This window comes from Oryx dammah, unplaced genomic scaffold (genome assembly GCF_014754425.2).
Source record: "Oryx dammah isolate SB20612 unplaced genomic scaffold, SCBI_Odam_1.1 HiC_scaffold_16, whole genome shotgun sequence".
Classification (NCBI taxonomy): Eukaryota; Metazoa; Chordata; class Mammalia; order Artiodactyla; family Bovidae; genus Oryx; species Oryx dammah.
In genome coordinates, this window is record NW_024070200.1 from 39056186 (window position 1) to 39079082 (window position 22897).

The 22897-nt window shown below is 39.4% G+C and overlaps 1 protein-coding gene across 1 annotated transcript in view; it reads right to left on the reverse strand.

The window, feature by feature from the left end:
- OTUD7A (OTU deubiquitinase 7A) overlaps positions 1-22897 on the reverse strand; it is a 379826-nt gene that overhangs the window by 136944 nt on the left and 219985 nt on the right. The window contains exon 4 of the mRNA XM_040257375.1: positions 21644-21798. Within this exon, the coding sequence (XP_040113309.1) occupies positions 21644-21794 (151 nt within the window). The 5' untranslated portion in view covers positions 21795-21798. The remainder of the gene's footprint in view (positions 1-21643; positions 21799-22897) is intronic.

The window sequence follows — 22897 nt, forward strand, 5'->3', positions numbered from 1 at the left end:
GGAGCTAAAGTATAATGTGGTTGCTACAGCTGATAACACTGTATTGTATAACTGAAATTTGCTAAGAGGGTAGAACATAGATGTTCACATGAAAAAAGGAAAAAGGCAGTTGAAGGATGTGTTAATTAACTTGGTAAGGAAATACTTTCACAGTATATACATGTATCAATTTACCAAGTATGCACTTTAAATATCTTGTTATCTTGTCAGTTGCTGCTGCTGCTAAGTCGCTTCAGTCGTCTCCGACTCTGTGCGACCCCATAGACGGCAGCCCACCAGGCTCCCCCGTCCCTGGGATTCTCCAGGCAAGGACACTGGAGTGGGTTGCCATTTCCTTCTCCAATGCACGAAAGTGAAAAGTGAAAGGGAAGTCACTCAGTCGTGTCCGACTCTTAGCGACCCCATGGACTGCAGCCCACCAGGCTCCTCCTTCCATGGGATTTTCCAGGCAAGAGTACTGGAGTGGGGTGCCATTGCCTTCTCCGATTTTGTCAGTTAGATCTCAACAAAGCTGGAAAGAGAACTTTGTCTAACCTAAGGCCATTAAAATGTTCTCCTATTCATTTTTTCTATTTTTTTTCAGGTTTGGGTGTTGCCTTTAGATCTATTACGCATTTTGAAGTAATTTTTATATATGTGTGTGGTATACATCAAAGTGGGTTTTTTTTTACATGAGTATGCAATTATTTCACCATCATTTGTTGAAAAGATTAATTTTTCTGCACTAAATTGTCTGTTTCTTTATTGGATTTCAGGAGTCAGTATATGTGAGCTATTGATATTTCTTGCCTCACCAATGTTTCACTGATGTATTTCTCTGTTTATGCCAGTTCCACCTTCATTTGATTATAAACTGTCATAATGAGTTTTAACAACAAATATGGTTAGCCTATAACTTTGTTCTAAATTTTCAAAGTTCTTTTTTAAAAATTCTAGGTTCCTGCGTTTCTCTTTGAATATTAAAGTAGCCTGCCAAGTTTTTCAAGAAAATGCCTGCTGAGATTTTTTTCCATTCTACTGCTTTTTAATTTAAATATTAAAAGAAAAATTTTTATAATGTTGCATTGGTTTCTGCCATACACCACCACAGATCAACCATAATTATACATATATCCCCTCCCTCCCTAGCCTCCCTCCCCTCCCCCATCCCATCCCTCCAGGTCATCACAGAGCACCAGACTGGGCTCCCTGTGCTACACAGCAACTTCTCACCAGCTATCCATCTTACACCCGATAGTGTACATACATACTGATGCTACTTTCTCCCATTTGTCCCACTCTCTCCCTCACCCACTGTGTCTACAAGTCCGTTCTGTACATTTGCGTCTCCATTCCTTCCCTGCAAATAGGTTCATCAATATCATTTTTCTAGATTCCATATACATGTGTTAATACACTATGTTTTTCTCTTTCTGACTTACTTCACTCTGTATAACAAGCTCTAGGGTCATGCACCTCACTAGAACTGACTTAAATTCATTCTTTCCTATGGCTGAATAATATTCCATTGTACATATGTACCACAGCTTCTTTATCTATTCATCTGTGCATGGATGACTAGGTTCCGTCCATGTCCTGGCTATCGTAAACAGTGCTGCTATGAACACCGGGATACAAGTGTCTTTTTCAATTATGGTTTTCTTAGGTAGTGGGGTTGCTGGGTCACATGATAGATTTATTTCTAGTTTTTAAGGAGTCTCCATACTGTTCTCCATAATGGCTGTATCAGTTTACTTTGAAACCAACAGTGTAGGAGAGTTCTCTTTTCTCCACATCCTCTTCAGCACTTACTGTTTGTAGATTTTTTCATGATGGCCATTCTGATTGGTGTGACACCTCATTGTAGTTTTGATTTGAATTTCTCTAATAATCAGTGATGCTGAGCATCTTTTCATGTGTCTATTGGCCATCTGTATGTCTTCTTTGGAGAAATGCCCATTTGGGTCTTCAATATTTTTTGATTGGGCTGTTTGTTTTCCTAATATTGAGCTGAATAAGCTGCTTATATTTTTCTATATATTAATCTTTTGTCAGTTGTTTCATTCGCAACTATTTTCTCCCATTCTGAGGGATGTCTTTTAATCTTATTGGTTTCTTTTCTATGAAAAAGCTTTTCAGTTTAATTAGGTCCCATTCATTTTTGTTTTTATTTCCATTACTTTAGGAGGTAGATCACAGAGGATCTTGCTGTGATTTATGTCAAGGAGTATATTGCCTATGTTTCCCTCTAAGAGCTTTGTAGCTTCTGACCTTACATTTAAATCTTTAATCCATTTTGAGTTTATTTTTGTGTATGGTGTTAGCAAGTGTTCTAGTTTCATTCGTTTGCATGTAGCTGTCCAGTTTTCCCAGCACCACTTACTGAAGCGGCTGTCTTTTGTCCCTTGTAGATTCCTTATCTTTTGTCAAAGATAAAGTCCCCATAGGTGTGTTAAGTTTTCTGCTGAGATTTTGAGTGGGACTGTACTGAGTTTAAGATCAATTAGGGGAGAATGAACAATACTGAGATGCCATGGATGTGCAACCTCTCTCCATTTAGGTCTTTAATTTCTCTAAGCAATGTGTTATAGATTCAGTGTGTAAGTCTTACCCACTGTTGTCAGATTTATCCTTAGTATTTTATATCTTTTGATGCTACTGAAAAAGTTATTTTTCAAAATTTCAGTTTCCAATTATTCATTGCAAATATATAGAAATGGAATTTATATCTGTATATTAATCTTATATCCTGCAACACTGCTGAACTCACTTAATAGTTGCAATAATTTTTCTAATTCCACTGGATCTTATACATAGGTCACAATGCATTCTGTAACTAGAGATAGCTTACTCTTCCTTTTCAATCTGGATGGTTTTTTAAATTATATTTTGCTTGACTACACTGGCTAGAATCTCCAGGGAAATGTTGAATATAGGGGTGAGAGTTGGCGTTCTTGTCTTGTTCCTGGTCTTAGGTGGAAAGCATTCTTTCTTTCACAAATATCTTGGTAGCTGTAGGGCTTTTTGTTTCCTTGTTTGCTTTGTACATGCTCTACGTTACATTGAGAAAGTATCCTCTATACCTAGTTTTCTGAGTGTTTTTTTTTTTTTTTTAAGTCAGGAATGAATGTTGGATGCTGTCAAAGACTCTACATACCTATTGAGATGATCATATAGTTTTCTATGTTTTGGTTTGACAATATGGTAAATCAAATTTATTTTGAATGTTAAATTAGTTTTGCATTCTTGGAATAAAATCCACTTGGTCGTGATATATTATACTTTTTATATATTACTGAATTCAATATGCCAAAATTTTGTTTAGGGTTTTCACATTGATCTTCATGAAGACGATCTGCTCTGAGCTATTTGGTTTTGTATCAGGGTAGTGTTGGCCACTTCACTTTCTGCCATAAGGGTGGTGTCATCTGCATATCTGAAGTTATTGATATTTCTCCCGGCAATCTTGATTCCAGCTTGTGTTTCTTCCAGTCCAGCATTTCTCATGATGTACTCTACATAGAAATTAAATAAGCAGGGTGACAATATACAGCGTTGACGTACTCCTTTTCCTATTTGGAACCAGTCTGTTGTTCCATCTCCAGTTCTAACTGTTGCTTCCTGGCCTGCATACAGATTTCTCAAGAGGCAGGTCAAGTGGTCTGGTATTCCCATCTCTCTCAGAACTTTCCACAGTTTACTGTGATCCACACAGTCAAAGGCTTTGGCATAGTCAATAAGGCAGAAATAGATGTTTTTCTGGAACTCTCTTGCTTTTTCCATGATCCAGCGGATATTGGCAATTTGATCTCTGGTTCCTCTGCCTTTTCTAAAACCAGTTTGAACATCAGGAAGTTCACAGTTCATGTATTGCTGATGAAAGTGAAAGAGGAGAGTGAAAAAGCTGGCTTAAAGCTCAACATTCAGAAAACGAAGATCATGGCATCCAGTCCCATCACTTCATGGGAAATAGATGGGGAAACAGTGGAAACAGTGTCAGACTTTATTTTGGGGGGCTCCAAAATCACTGCAGATGGTGACTGCAGCCATGAAATTAAAAGATGCTTACTCTTTGGAAGAAAAGTTATGACCAACCTAGATAGCATATTCATAAGCAGAGACATTACTTTGCCGACTAAGGTCCGTCTAGTCAAGGCTATGGTTTTTCCAGTAGTCATGTATGGATGTGAGAGTTGGACTGTGAAGAGGGCTGAGTGCCGAAGAATTGATGCTTTTGAACTGTGGTGTTGGAGAAGACTTGAGAGTCCCTTGGACTGCAAGGAGATCCAACCAGTCCATTCTGAAGATCAGCCCTGGGATTTCTTTGGAAGGACTGATGCTAAAGCTGAAACTCCAGTACTTTGGCCACCTCATGCAAAGAGTTGACTCATCTGAAAAGACTTTGATGCTGGGAGGGATTGGGGGCAGGAGAAGAAGGGGATGACAGAGGATGTGATGGCTGGATGGCATCACCGACTCGATAGACTTGAGTCTGAGTGATCTCCGGGAGTTGGTGATGGACAGGGAGGCCTGACATGCTGCAATTCATGGGGTTGCAAAGAGTCGGACACGACTGAGCGACTGAACTGAACTGAAGTGAATGTTGGCCTCATAGAATGAAATGCTAAGTATAGCTCTTCTTTGATTTTCTGGAAGAGTTTGTATAAAACTGCTATCATTTCTTCTATGTGTGGTAGAATTTATCAGGGAGGTATCTGTGCCTGGTGTTCTGTGTGAAGGCTTTTAACTCCAAATTAAATCACTTTAAGAGATACAGTATATCTAAATTCTTTACTTTTTCTTGCATCAGCTCTGGTAGTTTGTACCTTTTATGGAATTTGTCAATTTCACATACGCTGTAATTATTGGTTTAAACTTGTCCATAATATTCCCTTATAAAAGTTTTAGTGTCTATACAATCTGTACTGAGGCAATCTGGTTCTTTATGTTGTGACTTTATCTTCACTTTCCCTGAGATCTGGCTGGAGGTTTACCAGTTTCATTGATCTCAAATGAATTTGCTCTTGAGTGCATTGAGTTCTCTATTGTTTTTATTCATCGTTCCTGCTCTGATCTTTACTGTTTCATTGCTTCGGCTTGCTTTGGGTTTAATTTGCTCTTCTTTTGCTAGTTTTTAAGGTGGAAACTGGGGTCACTGATTTGAGACCGTGCTTCTTTTCTAACAAGATTAGTGATGAAGTTTCCCCTAAGTACTGCTAGTTTCTTCACTTATTTTTTCATCCCTCACGCTCCTCTTCCAATTACACATATTTTAGGCTGACTACATTTCTTCCACAGCTCACTGACACATTTTAAATTTCTCTGATTCTACTTTTTCTGCCTCATTTTGTATAGTTTCTATTGTTGTGTCTCTATGCTTATTAATCTTTGTTTTTCCATAATATTCAGTCTGCTCTTAATCTCATTGAGTTAATTTCTAATCTCATGTAGTTTTCATATTTGAAAGTTTGACTTATGTCTTTAAAAATATTTCCACAACTTTACTTAAATTTTTGAACATACAGAATACAATTTATCCACCTCTGCTGTTTTTACACCTTTTAATAACTCTTAACGTCCTGTCTGATTGTCCTAACTTCCATGTTAGCTCTGGGTTGGTTTTGATTGAATAATTTCTCATTATGGGTTGTGCTTTCCCACATCTTTGCTTTTTTTTTTTTTTTTGGCTTTGCTGGCTCTTCATTGTGGTATGTGGGGTCTCAAGTTGTGGCGCATAAGCTTAGTTGCTCTGTGGCATGTGGGATATTGGTTTCCTGAACAGGGATTAAACCCACATCCAGTGGCAAACCCTGCATTGGAAGGCAAATTCTCAACTGCTGGGACACCAGGGAAGTCCTCTCTGTTAACTTTTGACTGGATGATAGACAATGCGAATTTTAGTTTGGTGCTGAATGAGTTTATATTCCAATAACTATAACTCAGCCTTGTTCTGGAATGTAGTTACATTTCTTGGAAATAATTTGATCCTTCTGGGTCTCACTTACATGGTCTGTTGGGGCTTCCCTGGTGGCTCAGATGGTAAAAAAAAAAAAAAAAAGTGCCTGCAACGCAGGAGAGTTCCTGGTTCAGGAAGATCCCTTGGAGAAGAGAATGGCTACCCACTCCAGGATTCTTGCCTGGAGAATTCCACGGACAGCTACAGTCCATGGTGTCACAAAGATTCAGACATGACTGAGTTACTAATATTTTCACTTTTTTCTCTGGTTAGGTGTGACCAGGGCAGTTATTACTCCACAGTTGATTATTTACCATTACTGAGGCAAGATCCTTCTAGAAATCACACTCAGTACTCTGCCTGTTTGATCTGTTGGTATAGACACTGTTCATGGCTCTGTGTTGGTGGTGGGCACTCTTCCCTCTAATCTTAGTTGGCTCTTTCCCCAGCTGCATGTAACTTCCTCACACACATGCTGAGTAGCAGAGGCAAACCCTTGGTTCATTGCTGTCTTCTTCCTGTTCATCTCCTCTCTGTATTCCGATCTCCTTCACTTCCCTGACTCCCAGCTCTGACTCCTCATGATAGGGAGTTGGCTGGCCTCCATCTTGGATCTTTCACTTCACACCACATCCTGGAAACTCTCAAGGTTGATACATCAGCTATCACAGGTAGTAGTACCTTGTATGTTTCCCATCTTTCAGAGATCACTGACCTTCATGTCTACAGTTTAGGGTCTTATTTCTTACACACTGCTCTCTCCCTTTTTCTCAAGCATGAGGGTAAACCCATTTCTTAACCCATCTTGGCTGGAAGCACAAGTTTATCAATGCTGCTTTTAAATTATTGTTATGGAAAGCTGTATAAGCATCTAGAAATACACAGAAGATTATAATGAATCTTTTGCATCTATCACCCAGTTTTTTAAAAAAATTATTTTAATTGGAGGATAATTACTTTACAATATTGTGAAGATTTTAGCCATACATCAACACGAATCAGCCATAGACATACCTGTGTCCTCTTTCTCCCAAACTGCCCCCACCTCCCTCCCCAACCTGCCCCTCCAGGTCATCACAGGGCACTTGCTTTGGGTTCCCTGCATCATACATCAAACTTCCACTGGCTATCTATTTTACATATGGTAATATATGTTTCAGTGCTTTTTTCTCAAATCATCCCACCCCTTCCTTCTTCTACTGAGTCCCAAAGTCTGTTTTTTATGTCTGTGTCTCCTTTGCTGTCCTGCATGTAGGATTGTCAGTACCATCTTTCTAGATTCCATATATATGCATTAATACAATATTTGTCTTTCTCTTTCTGACTTACTTCACTCTGTATAATAGGCTCCAGATTCATCCACCTCGTTAGAACTGAGTCAAATGTGTTCCTTTTTATAGTGGAGTAATATTCCATTGTGTCTATGTACCACAACTTCTTTATCCATTCATTGGCCAATGGACATCTAAGTTATTTCCATGTCCAAGCTACTGTAAACAGTGCTGCAATGAACATTGCATCACCCAGTTTTAATAAATAATCAACTGAGCTAATCTTGCTTCATTTCTAATCTCACCATTGCATTACTAACTACATCACATATTCCCTTAAGAAGTCCACCCACAAGCTGTGGGGGATGCCTCTTCAAAGCAATTCCATTTAGTCCATGTTAAAGAATACATGGGGCTGGAAGCCCTGGAGTAATGTGCCTATCAGGGGAGCAAGGTAGAACACAAAAAGGTGGGGTAGCCCAGGTGGAGATATCCTCCAGAAAGACTGCAATGGATATGGCTGGCTTTCCAGAGAGGAAGCATTTAATTTCAAGCAGCCAGTGATGGTACCTGGGGTTACAATCTTCCTTAAGGGAAAGGAAATGACAAATCTACTTAACTGATTAGCATGCCAAAAGAGAACTCACTATAGATGGTCCTACTGGCTTGTTTATTTTCACATGTATTTAAATATACTCACCCATCTAAAGAGAAAATGTTTCCTCTCAAATGGGACCAGGCCAGAGGATGTGTCTTGGAAGTCTGATCCTGGACAGGATTCTTTGGTTATTTTATTTCAAATATGTCTAATCTAATGGCAGAGCTGCACCCTTCTGGGGACAGGACAGTAGTCGGAGGAAACTGTGGTTTCATTTCAGTATTTTTACACTCACAGATAATCCTGGCTCTGGTCAGAGGCCATCAGGCCTTCTCTTCTAATTCCCACTCAGATTCACAGTCACCAGGCTCTTTTTTTGCTCCCCCTCAGGGATGTGGGACTTGCTCACATTAGCTCTCTAATCACACAAATTTGAAAAAAATTAGAGCAGTTAATTTTCCTGGTAAATTAGGTGATGTGTATTTAAGATTGGGCTTCAGATCTAGCTTGATTGAAAAGATGTTCTGGGTACATACGTGTGGTGAGTCCAGGCTTTTATTTCTTTTATTTCTCACTGTAATTAAAAGAGTGACCATTCTGGAGCCCACTTCAGTTTCCTGGGTGTTTGGTAAGTTAGGGTGGTTCTTGGAGCCACAGTATCCTGGGCTGGCTACAGCAACTGGTGGGGCTCCAGGCAGAGGCTTTTGGGCTCCTCCCATTTTGAAATACTCCACCTGCAGTCTTGTGGGTTCGCTGTGGGTAGATTCCATGACTAGCTGTTAGGCTAAGGAGAGACTTCTACTAAACACATGCTCCCCTGAGTTGCTTTCATCTCCTCCTCCATTTCTTGGGTGTATATTTTTTGAGCATTACTGCGTTTATCCAAGTAAGCAGCTGCTGTCCCCAAATAGCAGGAATATTTTCAAAGGCCAATGTACAGGTTAATAAAATTATCTGTCAATATGACTGGCAAGTGACTGGGAGAAGCCTCTTCATAGTAGCTGGACCACCATCTGCAAATTTCCAAACAAAATATACTTTAAACTCAAGGGACTCAGGATTAGAAAAGGGTATATTTTTTCATAAACGACTCCAGAAACTTTGCTAATCAAATTACCAAGTCAACTGGTAAACATACATGCATCTTAAAAATACGTGCACAGCTTCCCTATGTGTATATGCAATTTTGAGAATACGATTCAAATCACTTATTACCATTTTCCTTAATTTTGCAAATTCCAGACTAGGGACATGTGAGATGTTAATTTCCAGTTAATGTTTGTTCTAAATGTAATCTGGCTTCTTTATTCAAGGTTACTTTCCCCATGGATAGCAACGTGAGGGATGGGAACACTGAACGAACATCTTGGTAAAGCTGCAAGGCCTGAAACTCACAGCTACTGTGAAAGTGTGAGTTGCTTTCTCTTTAAGCAGGGAATTGACACTTTAAAAACAACTCATGTGTTTGGCCTCCCACTCGAAAAATTTTTAAACCAAGTTTTAATATATGTCAAGTGACCAGACAGTGTCTGGCACATGAATGTTAGCTATTAGTTCTATTTTTTGAATAGTTTTTGTGGTCTCTTGAAGTGGTATTTATTTGAAATGCTAATTAGTTACATCATAAAATAGGTTTCTCAAACACTCCTCCAGTGACTAGTTTAAACTCTACTGAGTAGACACAGCATAGAAAATGCTACTACTCTCTACAAGGACACAGGAATAAATGGTGGATGATCCAGTTTTGCAGAAAAAAATCTGGTAGCTAGTGTCACAGTGGATTCACATATGGTTCTGCTATGTCCTGACTGTGCAACTTCAAGGAACTTTCCTTACCTCAGTTTTCTTCCATATACAATGGGAAAGCTAAGACTTTGGTAATGTGTTGCATAGATTAATGAGACATCACAGTTAAAGCACCTAGTGTCTGACATAAAACAATGCACCAAAAAAAGTTAACCATTGCTGTCTATGCTACTGTCCCTGTTTTAAGAACTCTTTTTTAAAAAAAATTATATATCTGTTTTAATTTAATCAGGAAAACTCCCTTTAGAATGATTCTATTATTTATTACCTTTAAAAAAAATTGAAATGTAACTTACAATGTTGTGTTAATTTTAAGTGTATAGCAAAGTGATTCAGTTATACACACATACACACACATATATGTATTATATATAATTTTCTTTTTCAGATTCTTTTCCAGAGAACTTCTAGTTTAATGAGGAAAAAAGTATGTAATCAATTGTCAAAGAAGACACAACCACATATTTGTTATAATAGAAGTCTACGAAGTTCTGAGGAATGGCAAGGAATAGCCAATTAATCCCAACTTCCTAGAAACTTCTTTCCCAGGTATCCACTCTTTCATACCTCAAATCTTTGCTCGAATTTCGTTTTTTTAAAGTTGGGCCTTCTCCGACAACACTAACTTAAAACTGTACCCATACCTGCATCCCCTACTACTCCCTTTAATACAGGTTTCTCAGTAGCACTAATGACTAAAATGCCATCTAACTCATTTATGCTGTTCATTGTCTGTTTCCATGTGCCTGAGGATTTCCATCTGGTTGTTGGTTCCTGGATCCACAGCAGCCAGATGATACTGTCAAGGGGCCAGCATGTGCCAGGTGGTGGGGGAACACAGTGGGCAAAACTTGGAGCGGTCCCTCCTATCATGGAGCTTGTGGTCTAACTTGGAAGAGAAGTAGAATCAAGAATGAGGTGAGTATGTGGGGAGTAGTGCGCAGCATGAGACATGAGTTTAAACAGAAATACAGATGTGGACGGTGTCTGGGGAGAAGGATGCTGAAGGGATGCAGTGGGAGATGAGGCAGAAGGGATGGAGCAGGACCAGATGCTTCAGTGCCCCCTGGAGAAGTTTATTCTCCAGGCAGAAGGGATATCAGAGGAATCTGGTGAACAAAGTCATCCTCCCTGACCTTTGTTTCAGAGGGATCACTTGACCAACAAACAAAGGGCAGACCTGAGGCAAGCTAGCAGCCAGGTAAGGACACACCCTTTGACCTGGAGGCTGATTGGTGTCAACTTCCTCTCCTTTGTCTCTGCCAGATTTCTATCAGCCTCTGCTGCTCTTTCCTTCTGCTGTACTGTGATTCCCATCTGAATGGAGAGTTCCAAGAAGAGCAAGGAGAGGTAAGAAAGCCTTCCTAAATGATCAATGCAAAGAAATGGAGGAAAACAATTGAATGGGAAAGACTAGAGAGCTCTTCAAGAAAATTAGAGATACCAAGGGAACATTTCATGCAAAGATGGGCACAAAAAAAGACAGAAACAGTATGGATCTAACAGAAACAGAAGATATTAAGGAGAGGTAGAGTGGAGTGCCATTGCCTTCTCCAAAGAATGCACAGAAGAACTACACAAAAAAGATATTCATGACCCAGATAACCATGATGGTGTGATCACTCACCTAGAGCCAGACATCCTGGAGTGCGAGGTCAAGCAAGCCTTAGGAAGCATCACTATGAACAAAGCTAGTGGAGGTGATACAATTCCAGCTGAGCTTTTTCAAATCTTAAAAGATGATGCTGTCAAAGTGCTATGCTCAATATGCCAGCAAATCTGTAAAACTCATCAGTGGTCACAGGACTGGAAAAGGTCAGTTTTCATTCCAATCTCAAAGAAAGGCAATGCCAAAGAATGCTCAAACTACCGCACAATTGCACTCGTCTCACATGCTAGCAAAGTAATGCTCAAAATTCTCCAAGCCAGGCTTCAACAATACATGAACCAAGAACTTCCACATGTTCAAGCTGGATTTAGAAAAGGCAGAGGAACAATAGATCAAATTGCCAACATCCTCTGGGTCACAGAAAAAGCAAGAGAATTCCAGAAAAATATTTACTTCTGCTTCATTGACTACACTAAAACCTTTGACTATGTGGATCACAACAAACTGTGGAAAATTCTTAAAGAGATGGGAATACCAGACCACCTTACCTGCTTCCTGTAAAAAATCCAGAGAAATATGTATGCAGGTCAAGAAGCAACAGTTTTAACTGGACATGAACAACAGACTGGTTCCAAATTGGGAAAGGAGTGTATTAAGGCTGTATATTGTCACCCTGCTTATTTAACTTATATACAGAATACATCATGTGAAATGCTGGGCTGGATGAAGCACAAGCTGAAATCAAGATTGCCAGGAGAATTATCAATACTCTCAGATATGTAGATGACACCACCCTTATGGCAGAAAGTGAAGAGGAACTGAAGAGCCTCTTAATAAAAGTGAGAGGAGCGTGAAAAAACTGGCTTAAAACTCAACATTCAAAAAAATGAAGATCATGGCATCCGGTTCCATCACTTCATGGCAAATAGATGGGGAAAACATAGAGACAGTGACAGACTATATTTTGGGGCTTCAAAATCACTGCAGATGGTGACTGCAGCCATGTAATTAAAAGATGCTTGCTCCTTGGAAGAAAAGCTATGACCAACCTAGACAGCATATTAAAAAGCAGAGACATTACTTTGCTGACAAAGTTCCATATAGTCATAGCTATGGTTTTCCCAGTAGTCATGTATGGATGTAAGAGATGGACCATGAAGAAGGCTGAGCGCTGAAGAATTGATGCTTTAGAACTGTGACATTGGAGAACACTTTTGAGAATCCCTTGAACTGCACAGAGATCAAACCAGTCCATCCTAAAGGAAATCAGCTGTGAATATTCATTGGAAGGACTGATGCTAAAGCTGAAGCTCCAATACTTTGGCCACCTGATGCAAAGAACTGACTCACTGGAAAAGATCCTGATGCCTAGAAAGATCAAAGGCAGGAGCAGAAGGGAACAACAGAGGATGAGATGGTGGGATGGCATCACTGACTTGATGGACATGAGTTTGAGCAAGCTCAGGGAGTTGGAAATGGACTGGGAAGCCTGGCGTGCTACAGTCTGTGGGGTCGCAAAGAGTTGGATGCGACTGAGTGACTGAAATGAACTGAACTGCTACTGTTTCCCTCTGTTATTCTGTGACTCTCGTTCTTGTGTGTTTTTAACTTTTTAAAAATTGTATTTTATTTTTAATTGGAGGATAATTATAATATCGTGATGATTTCTGTCATATATCAACATGAATCAGCCACAAACATACACATGTCCTCTCCTCTTAAACCTCCCTCCTACCTCCCTCCCCATTCCACCCCTCTAGGTTGTCAGAGAACATCAGCTTTGGATTCCCTACATCATACAGCAAACATCCGTGGCTATCTATTTTACAAATGGTAATGTATATGTCTCGATGCTACTCTCTCGAGTCTTCCTACCCTCTCCCATCTTCCTACCTTCTCCCTCCCCCATGGTGACCAAAAGTCTGTTCTTTATGTCTGTGTCTTCTTTGTTGCCCTGCAGATAGGATCATCAGTACCATCTTTCTAGATTCCATCAGTTCAGTTCAGTTGCTCAGTCGTGTCCGACTCTTTGCGACCCATGAATCGCAGCACGCCAGGCCTCCCTGTCTAGCACCAACTCCCAGAGTTCACTCAGATTCACGTCCATCAAGTCAGTGATGCCATCCAGCCATCTCATCCTCTGTCATCCCCGTCTCCTCCTGCCCCCAATCCCTCCCAGCATCAGAGTCTTTTCCAATGAGGCAACTCTGCGCATGAGGTGGCCAAAGTACTGGAGTTTCAGCTTTAGCATCATTCCTTCCAAAGAAATCCCAGGGCTGATCTCCTTCAGAATGGACTGGTTGGACCTCCTTGCAGTCCAAGGGACTCTCAAGAGTCTTCTCCAACACCACAGTTCAAAAGCATCAATTCTTCGGTGCTCAGCCTTCTTCACAGTCCAACTCTCACATCCATACATGACTACTGGAAAAACCATAGCCTTGACTAGACGGACCTTAGTTGCAAAGTAATGTCTCTGCTTTTGAATATGCTATCTAGGCTGATCATAACTTTTCTTCCAAGGAGTAAGCGTCTTTTAATTTCATGGCTGCAATCACCATCTGCAGTGATTTTGGAGCCCAAAGAAATAAAGTCTGACACTGTTTCCCCATCTATCTCCCATGAAGTGATGGGACCGGATGCCATGATCTTTGTTTTCTGAATGTTGAGCTTTAAGCCAACTTTTTCATTCTCCCCTTTCACTTTCATCAAGAGGTTTTTGAGTTCCTCTTCACTTTCTGCCATAAGGGTGGTGTCATCTGCATATCTGAGGTTATTGATATTTCTCCCGGCAATCTTGATTCCAGCTTGTGCTTCATCCAGCCCAGCATTTCACATGATATACTCTGCATATAAGTTAAATAAGCAGGGTGACAATATACAGCCTTGACATACTCCTTTTCCTATTTGGAACCAGTCTGTTGTCCCATGTCCAGTTCTAACTGTTGCTTCCTGACCTGCATACAGCTTTCTCAAGAGGCAAGTCAGGTGGTCTGGTATTCCCATCTCTTGAAGAATTTTCCAGTTTATTGTGATCCACACAGTCAAAGGCTTTGGCATAGTCAATAAAGCAGAAATAGATGTTTTTCTGGAACGCTCTTGCTTTTTCCATGATCCAGCAGATGTTGGCAATTTGATCTCTGGTTCCTCTGCCTTTTCTAAAACCAGCTTGAACATCAGGAAGTTCACGGTTCACATATTGCTGAAGCCTGGCTTGGAGAATTGTGAGCATTACTTTACTAGCATGTGAGATGAGTGCAACTGTGCAGTAGTTTGAGCATTCTTTGGCATTGCCTTTCTTTGGGATTGGAATGAAAACTGACCTTTGCCAGTCCTGTGGCCACTGCTGAGTTTTCCAAATTTGCTGGCATATTGAGTGCAGCACTTTGACAGCATCACCTTTCAGCATTTGAAATAGCTCAACTGGAATTCCATCACCTCCACTAGCTTTGTTTGTAGTGATGCTTTATAAGGCCCACTTGACTTCACATTCCAGGATGTCTGGCTCTAGATGAGTGATCACACCATCGTGATTATATGCATTAATACACAATATTTGTCTTTTCTTTCTGACTTACTTTTCTCTGTATAACAGGCTCTTGGTTCAACCATCTCATTAGAACTGTGTTCAAACGTGTTCTCTTTTATATCCGAGTAATATTCCATGAACTTTTTATTTTGAAATTAATTAAAAACACACAAATAGTTGGTTTTCTTTCACTTACTCTTTTTTAAAAATTGAAGTATAGTTGATTTACAATGTTGTTTGAGTTTCAGGTGTACAGCAAAGTGATTTAGCTATACATACATACATAATATGTATCTATATATACATTCTTTTTCAAATTCTTTCCCCTTATATGTTATTATAAAATACTGAGTATAGTTCCCTCAGCAACACAGTAGATCCTTATTGGTTATCTATTTTCTATTAATACATAGTAGTATGTATCTGTTAATGCAAAACTTCTAAATGATCCTTCTCCGACTTTCCCCTTTGGTAATCATAGGTTTGTTTTCTGTCTGTGAGTCTGTTTCTGTTTTCTAAATAAGTTAATTTATAGCACTTTTAAAAATTCCACATAAAAGTGATATCATATGATATTTGTCTTTCTCTGTCTGGCTTATTTCACTCAGTATGATAATCTTTAGGTCCATTTATGTTGTTGCAAATGACATTATTTCATTTTTCTTACATGAAAATTTGAGTAATAGTCTATTGTATACATACACCATGCCTTCTTTATTCATTCATCTGTTGATGGGCATTTAAGTCGTTTCCATGTGCTGTGTGTACTTAGTCACTCAGTCGTGTCCAGCTCTTTGTGACCCCATGGACTGTAGCCCACCAGGTTCCTCTGTCCATGGGGATTCTCTAGGCAAGAATATTGGAGTGGGTTAACATGCCCTCCTCTAGGTGATCTTTCCAACCCACGGTTGAACCAGGTCTCTTGCATTGCAGGCAGATTCTTTACTGTCTGAGCCATCAGGGAAGCCCAGGAATACTGGAGTGGGTATCCTTTCCCTTCTCCAGTGGGTCTTCCCAACCCAGGAATCAAACCAGGGTCTCCTGCATTGCAGGCGGATTCTTTACCAGCTGAGCTATCAGGGAAGCCCAAGTTGCTTAAAGTCGCTTCCATAAAAACATATAAATAGTTTAAGAAGTACTACAGAGAGGGCCCATGTACCTTTTACCTAGCTTCTGCCATTACTGAAAATTTTTTACCCTTAGAAAGGTCTGAGACCTCACAATGAAAATAGTTTGTCTTTTGAAACATTGACTTTTGGAAAATTCTTGACCCAAATAACTGACAACTTAAAGAACCCTCCATGGGTAGGGAGCCTTCCACTTGTGAAAACAGAAGATAGTCTGCAGGGTATATGATGAAAGGACACTCCATGTGTCTCTCCTGCTGACATTACCTTTTTGCCTGGACAGCATGCCTGGAGCAGCTAGTGAGGATCCAAAGAAGTAAATGTAACAGGCAGATTGAGGAAAAAAACCACAGAACTGGTGGCGAGTTTATCATTTTTTATTTCTAGTTTCCCTGATGTGAACTCATGTAGCCCAGAACCCAGAAGTGGGCATTAGTTACAAGGGAAGACCTCTGCTCTGGCTCAAGAAGTAAGAAGGGGTATCCAATGTTCAGAAAAAGTGTAGAAATCTCTTATTTATCTTTTTTTTTCCTTAACATTTTTTTTTCCTCATTTCTCTTGTGTCCTAGACCTCAAGCGATCCTGTGGAGCAATGAGAGATGGCAAGAAATCAGAATAGGAAGGCAGAGAATCTTCCTCTCCAATCAGAAGAGCTGTGAATCCCAGTGGGTGTGGTGAGCCCCACTGCTATTGCTCTCCCTCTGGCTTCTGCTCAGCTCTGAGATGGGTACAGTCAAATCAAATGTGCAAGAGTGTTGGGCAAACAGAGCTTCAGGGTGCTAGCTGTTGGGCTGGAGAGCTGAGTCCCAGGGACCCAGAACTATCAAGGCAATTATGATATGGCAGGGGCTTAGGAAAACAACCCCTTAAAGTTGTTTATGAATTCTTGAGCTGCATGTGTATGGTTCTGACCCTAAGTAGATTCCAGGGACCTGGAGCAGTAAAATATGGGGCAAATGATTGCCTAAGTCCCAGATTTGCCAGTAGGTGTACACCAGACAGATCCAACAGCACTTCTCAAAGACTCAATCTTGAAACCACAATCTACAGAAGTCTTGGGGGAAGTGAGGACTTGTGATTTGAACCCTACGGGGTTAATTACCTCCTAAAACAAAATCTGCTATAAGATTCACACAATATCTGTTATAAGATTCAAAAAACAACCTAAGTCTTAAAACATAATATTCAAAATGTCTAGGATACAATCCAAATTTGCTCACCGTAACAAAAAACCAAGGAAATATCAACAGCAATGCTGGGATCCCACAGATATTGGAATTATTTGACCAAGACTTTAAAGCAGTTATTATATTTTCCAACAACTAAGACAGAAGAAACACTTTTGAAAAATACAGAAAGCCTCAGCAAAGAAACAGAGGCATAAAGAAGAATCAAGTGGAAATGTTAGAAATGAAAAAATTCAACAACTAAAATAAAAAATCATTGGATGGGCTCGGTAACAGAATGGAGATGACAGAGGATTCAGTAATTTTATAAGTAGATCAACAGAAGTGAATAATTGACAGAGAAAATATCAAAAAAGAAAATGATTAGAATTGTAGGGATATGTAGGACAGTAACATAAGTTTTAACCTTTATATCACTGAAGTCCCATTAGGAGATGAAAAAAATGTACAGTAGAAAATCTTTGAAGAAATAATAGCTGAAAGGCTCATTTACTATTAGAAGGCAATCAATGCAATACATTATATTAGCAGTTTAAAGACGAGAAACAACTCAATCATATCAGTTGATGTAGAAGATGCATTTGGAAAAAAAAAAAAAACTGTTCATAATAAAACTCTCAGCAAACTAGGAACAGAAAGGTGTTTTCTTCACCTGACAAAGGACATCAACCAAACCCACTCTGCATAATGGTGAAAGATGGAAGGAAAGCTTTCCCCCTAAGATCAAGAACAAGGCAAGGATGTTCCCTTTCATCACTCTTATTCAACATTTTACTGGAGGTTTTAGCTAGTGCAATTAATGGGAATAAGAGAAGAATAAGTCAAGAAAAATAAATAAAAGGCATATATTGGAAAGGAAACAACATAATTGCAGAAATAGAAATTTTTAAGGAACAGACATACACACACACTTGAACAAATAACGGAGTATAGTATAATTGTAGGATGTAAGAACAGCATGCAAAAATCAATTATATTCTTACATACTAGCAATGAACAATTAGAAAATGAACTTAAACCATATATAGAAGTTCAATCCCTCCACAAAGATGTATCTTACAAAATATGTATAGGATCTAATATGCTAAAAACTATAAACTGTTAATGAAATAACTCAAACAAGCCCTAAATAAATGGAAAACATGGCTAGAACGTCATCATGGATTCAAAGACATAACATAGTTGGCAATAATTTATAGATTTACCATAATTCCAGTAAAAATTTCAGCAGGAAATTTTATAGGTAGAGGTAATCTAATCCTCAAGTTTATAGGGAAAGGCAAAAGTACAGGCTACTTGAAACACTTTTGAAAAAGAAGAAAGCTGAAAGAATCATGCTGATTTTAAGATTTGCTACAAAGCTATAGTAATCAAGACAGTATAGCATTGGCAAAAGAATGGACATACTGATCAATAAAACTGAATTGACATCAATAGTTTCCTATAGACACACTTTTTTTGTGACAACTATGTAAATACAATTCAAAAGAGGAAGGATAATCTTCAAAAAATGGTTTGAACAACTGGTCATCTATATGCATAAAAATGAAGCTTGCTCTAAATCTCATATGTTATACAAAAATCAGCCCCAAATGAGTCAGACATCACAACTTCTGAGTTCACACAGGAGAAAATCTTCATGACCTGGTTATGCAAAGGTTCTTAGATGCATCACCCAAAGCATAATCCATAAAAGGAAAAAATTATAAATTGGATTCCAGCAAAATTAAAAACTTCTGCTCTGCCAAGAGCACTGCTAAGAGAGTGAAAAGTCAAGTACAGACTGGGAGAAAATATTTACAAATCACGTATCTGACAAAGGATTTATACTCAGAATATATAATGAACTTTCAAAACTCAACTGTAAAAAAACAGCAACCTAATTTTGCTGAGAAATTGGGAAAAGGCTTGAACAGACATTTCACCAGGGAGAATACACCAATGGAAAATAACATGAAAACAATTGAGCATCATTAGTCACTGGGGAAATTGAAACTCAAGTGATGAGGAAATGACATTCTAAACCTACAATGGCTAAATTTTAAAAAAAAAAGCCAATTGTGGTGAGGATGTGGAGTAGCTACAACTCCCACATGTTTCTGGTAGAAATACTAAATGGTACTGCACTCTGGAAAACAGTTTGGCAATTTCTTTTTCTTTTTTTTGGCAATTTCTTTTAGACATATACTTACCATTTGAAATAGCAATCCCTCTGCTGTGTTTACCCTAGAAAAATTAAAACTGTGTTCACAAAAGCTCTGTCCTCAGATATATCGTAGTTCTAGTTATAACTGCAAAAAACTGGAGACGACTGAATGCCTCCCACAGTTGAGTGGCTAAACAGTCCATGGTCCATCTCTACAATAGGTATATCACTCAGCAGAACAAAGGAACAAACTATAGACAAGCACATCAGCTCAGATGAATCTCAAAGCAATTATGCTGAGTGAAAAGAAGCCCATTTGAAAAGGTTAGGTTCTTTGTGACTCCATATATATGATGTTCTCAAAAGAGACAAAACCAAAGTGATAAAAAACGGAATGGGGGTTGCCAGTGGCCAGGGCTGGGGAAAGCATGGCTGTAAGAGAGCAGGAGTTCTTGGGGCTGATAAGACGGTTCTGTGCTCTGAGAGAGGCAGTAATGACACAAATCTACACACGTGTTCAAATTCTTAGAACTCTACACAAAAAGTTATTTTCTTGCATTTTCCCTTAAAAAATAAAATTAAAGAAAAAAAGCTGAAAGCTCTTACTTCCAGTTGAAGACTAACCACATATTAACGGCAAGCAAGGTCAGTACTACCTGCAAAGAAGGCAATAGCAGACAAGACCTTCATCTGCTACTGTTTGAGCATCTCTAAAAGCTGGTCACGCCACCCACCAAGCATTTACATCACAACTTCTAATGTTCATGATCACCCTCGAAGGTGGGTTAGGTTCAATGTATAGACAAAAACTAAGGCTTAAGGGAAATAAAATAATCTTCCCTACATCTTTTAGCCAGTAAATTGTCGAGTCTGGACTTACCCCGGCCTTGTTGCCAACCTCATTGTAAACCTACTTCCCTACATGACTGCTCACTAAAACTAAGAAAAGCAGTGAAAAGCTATCAGGGAAACATTAGAATAGCACTCTGATTCACATACATCACATATATTCTCTAAGCATATTTCATTCTAAACTCCAAGAATGTTTGAAATTCTGGGAGGTTCAGGGAAATTTAGAAGTGACTCCCATTTTATCAGAATCCTCCAACAGCTCTGAGGATTCAGCGGAGTATAAGACCGTGGGACTTCTGTGCTACTGGGGGAGACTGATACTACCATAAGTAAGGTAATATAACATGGATAACATAACAGTAACAACATGACTCATGTTACGAAGCATATAAAGCAGGGCAAGAGAATAGACAAGGAATAGGGATGCTAGATTTATATGGTAATCAGGGTAAGTTAAATAAACACACTATATACAAAATGTACTTAAGTTTTCATGGGTCTATCCTTCACGGAAGTACTGGCATTGTGTATTGTTTCTTCCTGGCCATGGGAACTCCTTTCACACGGAGCTCAGAGAAGGGAAGTAAACCTATTTGAATAAAACTATCACAATAGGTATTCATGACATAGGAACAATAGACATAAAGTAAAAGACCTTAAAAAAAAAAAAGAATCCTCCAATAGGGAGGTCTTAATTTTCAACAGGATAGAGTATTACCTCCAACCATGCAAAGGTACGGTGAGTCCTATTTTTCCTTAAGGGAATGAAGGAATCATTGTGACTTACACTATTTGACCAAGTATTTGCTAATTTCACAAGGAGGAATTTATATATTTGGAGCAAAGAGTAATTGTTTATAACGCCTGTTTCACACACATGACTCTCCTGAGAAGCTGTAATCGGTTCTTCCCACTTCTTTTTACTCCACCACAAAAAAAAAAAAAAAGAAAGAAAAGAAATTGTAAAAATATGCAAAATAACTCAATTTTAGAGACTGAAACTAAACATTACTTTTATTTCATTATAGCTGAATACCTATCTCAAAACACTCTAAATATAGACTAAGCACATTTTTCATGTAGTGAATGATATCCACTCTAAAAGCTTGAGGATGAATTTGCCTTCTTGCTTCTGAATTATTTTCAACTATTTTGTTGGCTATTAGGTGTTTTTTTCAACAAAAACCTTGGCCTGAAATATTTTTGTCTCAGCTAAGACACAGATAAGAAGCTCAGATCTTCAATAAAAATGTTTCTCTTTAATGGTTTCTAATTTCTGCTTTACTGAATATATTTTCTTTAAAAACCATCCATTGATAGATTTTGACTCAGTATCTAGAAGCTTTAATGCAAAGCAAAACCTAGTGAATGCCTTCTGTTCTTTTACTGTAGAGAGTTGGGTGATCTATTCTATTCCCCAAAGAAAGTCAAGAGTAACAGAAGGAATTCCATCATCCACACCCTCTTTGACTTTTTAAGGAGTCCAAGTACCACCTTTGTCAAGTAAGAGAAAACTTATCTCTTGTCACTGAGTTGGGGGCAGTTATGGCCAAGAGGGTGGTTTGGGGAACCTGGAAGAGACCTACCTTCCAGCAGGTCTCTGGCCAGACCAGGTTCTGCCCCCGTAGACCGAACAAAGTCTGACAGGACTGCGTCCATATCAAGAGTCATAGGATCGTGTAGGAGGGCCGCCCAACACTCAGCCGAGGTGGGGTTTGGAAGCAGGCTAGAAACCATCCATCTGCAGGAGAGAACAGAGAGGCAAACATGATAGAAAGAAGAAACCAGTTCCGCTTGGTGTGACACATATCTGAACCAGTGTAGGACAATGTCTGATTACTTGTGTGCAACAGTAAATAATAAAAGTCAGACTCAAATGCCATTCCCTTTGCAGGTGCCACAGGAGAGAGAAGGCGTTCCCAGTTCAGTCTTCCTACCCTGAGTGCACGTTTAGTCGCTCAGTCATGTCCAATTCTTTGAGGCCCCACGGACTGTGGCCCACCAGGCTCCTCTGTCCATGGGATTTTCCAGGCAAGAATACTAGATTGGGTTGCCATTTCCTACTCCAGGGGAATCTTCTCAACTCAGCGGTCAAACCCACATCTCCTGCATTAGCAGGCAGGTTCTTTACCTCTGAGCCACTGGGGAAGCCCACTTCCCATCTTAGATTATGTCAATTCTAGTGATAACCAATTAAAAAGAAGATAGACTTGGTTGTTCTAAAATAATCAAACACTTAATGAATCTTAGAGAGATTAATTGAGAGCTGCTAACACTTCCACTTGGACTGCAAGGAGATCCAACCAGTCCATTCTGAAGGAGATCAACCCTGGGATTTCTTTGGAAGGAATGATGCTAAAGCTGAAACTCCAGTACTTTGGCCACCTCATGCGAAGAGTTGACTCACTGGAAAAGACTCTGATGCTGGGAGGGACTGGGGGCAGGAGGAGAAGGGGACGACGGAGGACGAGATGGCTGGATGGCATCACTGACTCGATGGACATGAGTCTGAGTGAACTCCGGGAGTTGGTGATGGACAAGGAGGCCTGGCGTGCTATGATTCATGGGGTCACAAAGAGGCAGACACGGCTGAGCGACTAAACTGAACTGAACACTTCCACAAATGTAATTGTGTTGCTGCTATATTCTACCTACATCTTAAACAGTGACCCATCCCCATGCCCACTTCAGTCCTTACTTGGCTCTTAGGAAATATTCCACATCAACCCAGAGTCGGCAGAAATACTATGCTTGCTGAAGAGGATAAATCATTTGCCATTTTTCCAAGAGTTGTCATACTCACAAGAACAAGCAATAAAATTCATAAAGATCTCAGATTT